Source organism: Bos indicus x Bos taurus, chromosome 4 (assembly GCF_003369695.1).
Source record: "Bos indicus x Bos taurus breed Angus x Brahman F1 hybrid chromosome 4, Bos_hybrid_MaternalHap_v2.0, whole genome shotgun sequence".
Taxonomy (NCBI): Eukaryota; Metazoa; Chordata; class Mammalia; order Artiodactyla; family Bovidae; genus Bos; species Bos indicus x Bos taurus.
In genome coordinates, this window is record NC_040079.1 from 22,839,463 (window position 1) to 22,848,747 (window position 9,285).

Here is a 9,285-nt window from a genome sequence, read left to right on the forward strand (position 1 = left end):
AAATGATACACAATTTTCCCTTATAACTTCCTGTTAAATGGAGGGTCCCTGGTTTTTCAAGGTGAAAAACACAAAGGACTGGCTACCATAAAGACCAAGGTCATAACTCATTCCATAGCTAGAAAGCCGTTAACAAAAACATAAGGAGCAGCAGAGTATAAGACCAGAGGGAGCAGAGCTCACCACTGCAAACTGAAAAATGCCAGCACAAGCTGAAACACCCCAGTGCAAACAAAACCCAACCACCAACAGAAACATTCTAAGTACCATGCCACCCAAAGAAAATACATTTACTAGCCACTCTAGCGGAGAAGGCAATGGCACCCCACTCCAGTACTCTTCCCTGGAAAATCCCAGGGATGGAGGAGCCTGGTAGGCTGCAGTCCATGGGGTCGCTAAGAGTCAGAGACGACTGAGTGACTTCACTTTCACTTTTCACTTTCATGCATTGGAGAAGGAAATGGCAACCCACTCCAGTGTTCTTGCCTGGAGAATCCCAGGGACGGGGGAACCTGGTGGGCTGCCGTCTATGGAGTCGCACAGAGTCGCACACGACTGAAGCGACTTAGCAGCAGCAGCCACACTAGACCTCAGGTTAACAAACAATACCATCACAGGTATCAGATAAAAAAACTATATTTTAAAAAATAAATATATAAACAGATACAAACTAGTTCCAAGGCATTTCTAAGAGTTCTGAAGGAAAAGCTCCTGAAAAAGAACTATATGAAGTTAATTTTAACTAAACAGTCCACAAAATACTACAAAATCAGAAAGACCATCAGTGCTGAGGTACCTAGTTCACTTTCAGGCTACAACTTTTTTTAGAGCATCTTATGCTTCCTCTTTGAGCATAGGCAACCCAAAATTTGGACCAAGGAAAATTAACCTTTTGAGATTTTTTTTTTTTTTAAATATGAAGCACTGATAGACTTCTGCTCCGGGACTGGATGAAATCATAGGAAACAGATCTACCCTCCCATCTTTAACAGCAAACAAAAGATTTCAAACTTGGACATGAAAGCTGCTGGAGTTTGCTGAGCAGAGTCCTGGAGAAGACAGAGCTAACCAGAGCACCCTGGAGATCTGTGGAGAAGCTTCCTAGAGTCTTCCCCCAAGCACGTGTGGTAGAAAACTACTCAAAGCCACAATAAGAACCATCTGAAAGCACTTTCGAGAACAATGATCTGAAATCACACACAGCCAGAGTGAAAATCTCACCACTCACAGAGCACGAGGTGGAGCACTAAGAAGGATTCTGCCACAGTCTGAGATAAAACCGCCCTTAACTAAACGCTGCTTGGCTCCTGATTGTTGTTTACTCGCTGAGTCGCATCTGACTCTTGCAACCCTATGGACTGGAGTCCACCAGGCTCCTCTGTCCATGGGATTTCCCAGGCAAGAATACTGGAGCGGGCTGCCATTTCCTTCTCTAGGGGATCTTCCCGACCCGGGGATTGAACCCCTGGCTCCTGCACTGCAAGCTGATTCTTTACTGCTGAACCATGGGGGGAAGCCAATTAGCAAAATTTAAAACAGGGCCTCAAAGGGCTACACTGTTTCTGAGTAAGTTAACCACATCCCAGAAAACAAGTCAAGAGTACTTATGGGAAAACAAAGAGATCCAAATTGAGTACATAACAAGGTAAAAATCACAGAGTCTAGCATCCAAGAAGTGCAAGGCATGTGGGGGGAGGGGAGATTAATCAACTGAAACGAATCCCAAAATGATGACATGATAAAATTAGTGAACAAGAACACTTAAAGAGTTACCTGCATTCCGTACGTTCAAGAAACTACAGGAAAGACTGAAAATATTTTTTTAAAAGACCCAAATTAAATCTCTGAAAGAGCAAAACCACAATCTAATAAAAATTGCATTACATGGAATTAACAGCAGAATGGGAATTGCAGAAAAGATTAATGAAGTTTAACACACAGCAACAGAAACCATATACAAAAAAAAAAGAAACCCACCTAGGAAAAAAAAGACCAAAAAATAAAAAGAGAGAAAGACAGCATCAGTATTCAGGGAGCTGTGGGACAACAGGAAGTGTCTTAAACTACTTAGAGGTAAGTATGACAGACAACACGTGGACTTACACTTGAAATCTACAAAGAAACTGCTGGGAGGAATTGAGTGAAGAGAGATAATACTGTTTATGGATCAGAAGACATATTGTTGAGATGTCAACTCTCCCATATGAATCAGGACATTCAAAGAAATCCTAACCAAAATCCCAGTGGGTTTATTTTAGAAATTGATTGGCTAATTCTAAAATGGACATGGAAATGCAAAGAACCTAGAAGGGCCAAAATTAACTTTGGAAAAGTAGAAGAGAGCTGGAAAGCTTATGTTGCCTGTCTCCAAGACTTACAAAGGCAGAAATCAAGACCGTGCAGCATTGTTATTAAGATAAACAGACTAGAGGGTCAAAAAATAGATCCACACTGGCCACCCGATTTTCGATAAAGGTACAAAAGAAATTCAGGGGAAAAAGAACAGTCTTTTAAACAAGTGGTGTTGGGAACAACAGGGTATCCTTACAAAAAAACTGAACTGGAAAAAGAATTAACAAGGATGCCGGGAGTGTCTATCTTGACATGGGTAGTGGTTACAAAAGCAAAAATTGTCATATACTTAATATGTGTGCACTTTGCTATATATATATACCCTAAAAATGGAGACAGTAAAGTTATAAGTTTAACACATAGAGTATGATATCATACTCATTTTTTTTTTATTATTTCTATCTATCCATCCAACATTTAATACAGAGAGACACACAGAGAAAGGGAGACAGAGAGAGATCTGAAATTAGGTTCAGCTAATACTAGTGATGGTAACTTAAGGAAAATAAAGTTTGGACTCATATTTCTTTACTTTCATCTGCAGTTTTCTGCATTTCCATTGTTTGATTACTTTACAATGAATATATACCATTTTTATAACAGTGCAATGATTTTTAAAAGCTTAAAGAAAATTTATTAACAATGGTTAATTCTAGGTGAAGAGAATATGAGTAATTTATATGTCTCTATCATTTTCTATATTTTTAATCCCCCCAGTTAAATATTTATACAATTACAAAGATATAGTATCATTTTTGTTATGCTAAAAATATGTTAACTTTGTTATAACTACAACTATGTACATGGACAGGATCTACATGAAAACCTTAAAAACAAAAACAGTATTTTGAGAAACGGGAGTTTTAGACGATGTTTCTCTTTGATTATTTTTTTTTAACAAGTTTGTGTGATACAATTTTTATAAAAGAAAATGGGAAAAGTTGTGATGACAAGCAGGCATAAAAAGAGAACAGAAAGCACAGAATGTTGGTGAAGACCTCACATATATACAACAATGGAGAAGATCGTCTTTTCAACAAATGGTGTGAGAACTGAACATTGACCACAAAAATCAGTCTAGACAGAGATCTTATAGCTTTCACAAAAATTAACTCAAAATGAATATGAGATCTAAATATCAAACACCTAGAAGTTAGCAAAGAAGAAAACTGAGATGACCTTGGGTACAGCAATGACTTTTTAGCTACATCAAAGACATGATCCATGAAAGAAACAAGTGACAGCTGGATTTTACTAAGAAGAAAAACTTTTGCTGATCATATCACCCAACATTAAACAGCCTGGATGGGAGAGGAGGTTGGAGAAGGGTGGTGGTGGTGGTGTAGTTGCTCAGTCGTGTCCGACTCTTGTGACCAAATGGACTGTGACCCGCCAGGCTCCTCTGTCCACAGGATTTTCCAGGCAAGAATACTGGAGTGGGTTGCCTCCACTCCAGGAAGATCCTCCTCCAGGGGATCTTCAAAACCCAGGGATCGAATCTAGGTCTTCCACATTGCCGATGGATTCTTTACCATCTGAGACACCAGGGAAGCTCAAGAATACTGGAGTGGATTGCCAAGCCCTCCCCCAGGGGATCTGCCCAACCCAAGGATCAAACCCAGGTCTCCCGGCATTGCAGGCGGATTCTTTACCGCTGAGCCACAGTGAAGCCGACAATCTCCAGGACTCTGCTCCAATGGCCTTTCCTGCCACAATTTGTGTCATGGACCTCAAAGCTGTTTGTTCAAAGCTCTAAACCAAAACGTGGACTCCTGCAACAAAGTGTACTTTGAATTAAATACAGGGCTGACCAAAATACTCTGAAGAGGAAGGGGCTTTAACAGGCGTCTACAATAAATGATTTTCTAAGTTTCTGGAATTCCAACTTCTGTGAAGACATAAAAGTTGATGACAATGTGCTCCTCTTACTGCCTTCAGACCTCCTTGCCATCTGTAAGCAGTGTCTGTCCACAAAAGCTCTGCTCTGAGGTTTCAAGGAGGTCTCCTCCAGTCACAGCTGAAGTTTGTCTTCTCAATTAAGCCAGCTATTAAAGGCCAACTTATAAAGAGAAGAGAGTCAACACTTAATTGGGAAGTAAATCACCTAACAGTAAGTGGTAGACACATTTCCCAATTAAAAATCTGACAAGACCTCACAAAAATAAAATAGCATCTCCAAAATGCCATCTTGCTTATTTCCCGTTTAGAAAGGCTGCCTGCCCCAACTTCACACCAAGCAAAAGGTTAGGGGGAAAAGATCAATAGAAAAGTAGGAAATGCTGTGTCTGCGTGTGTCCGTAAAACTGTCCAAATTATACATCAGCAGGTGATCAGGTCCACCGGATTACTTTCATTTTAAAGGGTCAGGGGCAAGACTTAAAACCAAAAGCTGTGGTTAACAGAAGCTTCCAAAATCAATCCTAAACACTATGTCTCATCAAAGTCCCACCTCACGAAAGAACCACCTCTTTTGTTAAACCCGAGTCCACTCTGAATTATCCGGCCGTCCTGAAATGGCTTTATTCAGTATTTTGCAAATGGTTAAGAACTGCACTTAGGAGTCTCAAAGCACTTAAATAACCCATCCACCAAATGTAACCCCTCCATTACAATTACACTATATTTTTTTACATCATTTTGACTTTTAAATGCCTTAAAGTGATGCACTATCACACTAGCAAAATAGTCACCATTTAATTACTTGGTAAATCCCATGGACAGAGGAGCCTGGTAGGCTACAGTCCATGGGGTCGCAGAGTCGGACACGACTGAACGACTTCACTTTTCTTTCATGGCTGCAAACAGTGATGAGGCTTGGGTATTCCCCATGTGTACTCTGACACTGTCCTCAGGTCAAAGCCTCATCCACCTACAGTCTTTTTCCAGTTAAAAGATGCTTCTAACAATAAATGGTGTTCCAACTAATAGGAATAGTATGAGAATATAAAGTGCTATGCTAATATTAATACATAATGGAGCACAGAAATGACACTTTTTACATATCAGAGAACTAAAGGAGAATTTTTAACATTCACTATTCAAAAAAGGAAAACAACTGCTCATTGATAGAAAAAGATAAAGCTAAACTAATCAAACTCTTCAAAGGACAATGGACTCTATCACTCACAAGCCATTTATTTTGTGACAACCTGACAGGTCCAAGGAAGCCTGCAAGAGAACTCACATGTACCAGAGACATCTTCAGGGATGTTCAGATTTTATAAACCTGAATCTAAAATGGTTTTCCTTTCTGAGGCTTGTTGCCAAAGCAACCAGGAAAGCTACAGTCTTTAAGAGAGAATTGGAAAAGAGGTTAAGGATAAGAGGAGGTAATCAAAGTTTCATGTGAGGAATTTACAATCATGAATGCAATGTTGCAAGAAAAGTAACAGGAAGAATACAAATTGAACAAATAGACAAAGCAGCAACTTCAGAGTCACAGAACAATCTACTAACAAGACATATGAATCCTCCATTCTTTTTATTCCCATTATATTGATATACATGACATACAACATTGTAATTATTTAAGGTACACAACATAATGATTTGAGATATACGTATATTGCAAAATGATTATCCCAATACGTTAGCATCCATCACCACAAATCTTTCCTCGTGATGAGAACTTTTAAGAGCTACTCTCTTATCAACTACTTTCCTCTTTGCATTCTTCCCTCAATTACGCCCCCGAAACTCCCGCATCCCAAATACCAAAGTAAAACTACCATTTTCCTCTCATTCACTGCTATTATTTATGAAATGGAAACCACTGGCTGTTTTCAGAGCACATCAGGGAGGAAACAAGGAATTAGCAACACCCAAATTTTCACTCCAACACCAAAATTTTCCTGTGACTCAGAGAAATGTTGAAATACTCTGAGACCAATAACATCCAGTCTTAAGGTCCTAAGTAACCATGATCCCCAATCCTTACTAAACTCGCCCAGGATGCTAGATCTGGATACTCCAATATAGCATGCTGGTAATAGATTATAATAAAGTAAAAATGTTATTCAAGTGATCTGAGGTGGCCAAGGATATGGAAGAAAAAATGAGTTAACAATATACAACAGAAGTCAGAGTAAAAATGTGCAGGTCCAAATCACGGTGGTAATGTGAAGGTAACAGAGAGAAACGAGCCACCAAATCATATCTCAGAACACCCAGCAGGATATTCCCCCTGAAGAACATACAGGCACAGTCGACCAAAGGCAACATATGTTTCCAATCAGTATCAGTTTTAAAAAAAAGCTTTAGTTTGATATAAAGGTTTTTTCAAATATAGGACATTTTGGGTAAATTTAAATGACCTTTAAGAAAACTTATATACAAAAAAAAAAAAAAACAAATGAGCAAAGACTACAAAATCATAAATACATAACTGAGCAGGTACATTTGTATATACTGCTATCTTCCCTAATCCCGACTCCACTTTTGTTGAAAATAACTGCTCCTTCTCCTAGATTGCCAGCACATTTCATCTGTCTCATCTAGCCTTATGTCACATTGTTACTTACATATTTTATCCCTCAAGTAGTCTATACTCTCAAGGGTACCATCATGTCAAATCCATGTTTGCAAAACTCGGGGCATTCACTCATTCATTGAACAAATATTTACTAACTACATAGTAAGTGCCAGGCTCTGTACAACACACTGACACTAAACTTGTACTGTTTAAATGAATGTTGACTATAAAGCAGAAATAAATAAATAAACAAGCTCAAAAAGGAATCCAAATAAATTCATGTATTATAGTTCCACAGGAGTGAAGCTGGGAAACTAAAAATATTCTACTTGGAGTTTTAGTATCATGATGAACATTTACACTACTTGTGTTTTGTCTTGGCAAGACTGGGTCCACAAGAAAACTGCATTTTCTCTGTATGACCTACCAAGTATATTACATATTTCCATACAGAGAAGAATTATCCTCTTAATCCTAAAGAAAATTTTGTAATAATGATTTCATATGTCACAATCTTACTTTCAGAGAGGCCTAAATACCCTTGAGATGGGTCTTTATCAGTCCATGAGTGGGTGGGCTGTTTTAAAATTTAGATCTGTTCATTCATTCAAATGCCTACTAACTACCAGATACTGTTGAGCCTAGGTTTTTAAAAGGTCATCAGAAGCCCTCCAAAACTTAACCGAAAGTTTAGCATAGGTGGGGGAAAGGGGGAGGGAGATGTTTCATTTTATTAAAAATACATGGGTTGAAATTCATATGCTAACAGCATAACGTGTCGTAATACATTTTGTTCAGCTTGCTTTTAGCCACTCCCTGTATCATCCTTAGCTGAATTTGAATGAATTATCCACCCTTACTAGAATTTACTTTAAGAAAAAGTGGCCCCTAGAAGGTCGACTACTTCTACCCCCACCATATACAGTCTGGGAAAATGATATGCAAAGAGGATAACTTGAAATTTGTTTTGCTTTTTAAAGACTAGATCGGAACACGAAGGCAGAACAAAAATCAGCACGGATGTGTGCCTTCAAATCCACAACTCTTCTAACCAGCTCACGACAGGCTCTCGTATTTGAGGCTGAGCCATCCATGCACAGGTGGTTGGAGGTGTTCAACGTGTGAAAACAAAATCTGCAATTCGTGACAGAGGTCTCCGGACGTCAGGGCCTGACACCCAGAAGTCCAGGGAACAAGGTGCCTTCCACAGTGAGCGATGCTGAAGACAATCAATCAATACATGTATGAGTAAGTGAACACACCTGGCTTTCTCTACCAAACCCCAAAGACCGTGCTTTTAGGGCCCGGGGACCCTAGTGGAAAGCTCTGGCAGTAAATTAGATAAACACTGAGAGGCCAGGCTCCTCCCTCTGGCCCAACCCCAGAGAAAAAGTGAGAACTGCGGGGGCCCTTGGGAGGGGCTGGGGGAGGCAAGGAGGGAAGGGAGGGGTCGGCAGGGTGGAACCCAGCTAACCCTTCTCCCTTCCAAAGCGGAAATCGAGCCGCTGCCCCCTGTCCCTGCCCCTGCCTCCAGCCTCCCTCACCTGATCACAGAGATGAGCAGCCCCGAGGGGTCTTTGCTTTTGCTGACTGTGCTTCTGTATTTCCCACCAGCTCCTTCTGCCGCCATCTTGGTGCAAGGGAGGGAGAGCGGGTGGGCTGGAAGGAACCAAGTGTAAACTCTGTAATTGACCTCTCTTTAGAGTGCACCAATGGGAGAAGTGAAGTCCAAAGTCACAGAACTGGATAACCCAATCGCTGAAGAGAGGAGGCGGGACGTAAGAAGTAAGTTTCAGGCCCCACGAGCTCTCTAAGCACTCTGGGAATTGTAGTTTCCTTCCGCGGTTCCAGGGCGCGCAGGAAAACTAAACCAGTTGCGATTTGGTGAAATCTTCTAATATCTTCATTTGTATTTATTCTGATCTTGAGTTTTTCCCCAGTTTTATTGTTTTTAGAATTTTATTAGTTTTTAAATCATATTTATCTGACGATGCCAAAGCGCGTACATGGGGTGTGTATTTCAGTAGGGTCTTGTGCTTGATGTCTGTATGACAAAGTTTTTACTTTAAACACAAGTAGTTTTTTAAAAATCCAATAAAATACGAAAATGGATAGATACAGAAATTCTTTTCTTTAGTATTATCTAAAACTAAATGCTTATGCATTAGTTTAATGTGTGAATTCAGTTATTTTATTTCCGGACAATTCTAAAAAATATGTAAGGAGTAACACACAAATGGATATTGATAAAGAAAACAGAAAAACCGGGAAACAAAACTGACCAGCTTCAGATTCCTTTTCTTCTCAAGCTAAATAAAATATAGTTGGCAATAATGCACAACTGTGCTTTATTAACATTTTTACTGGTAAGTTTTCATATGTCCTGCATCTGGCTCAACTGGCTTAGTCATAAATTCAGTAGATGAAATGAACAGAACAAGATTACCATAAGAATGGAAAGT

General features: G+C 39.6%; 1 protein-coding gene across 1 annotated transcript in view; it reads right to left on the minus strand.

Annotated features, from left to right (window-relative positions):
* The window catches only part of EXOC4 (exocyst complex component 4), an 805,586-nt gene extending 797,099 nt beyond the window's left edge, over positions 1 to 8,487 (minus strand). The window contains exon 1 of the mRNA XM_027538961.1: positions 8,368 to 8,487. Within this exon, the coding sequence (XP_027394762.1) occupies positions 8,368 to 8,453 (86 nt within the window). The 5' untranslated portion in view covers positions 8,454 to 8,487. The remainder of the gene's footprint in view (positions 1 to 8,367) is intronic.
* Between the last annotated feature and the right edge of the window lie 798 nt (positions 8,488 to 9,285).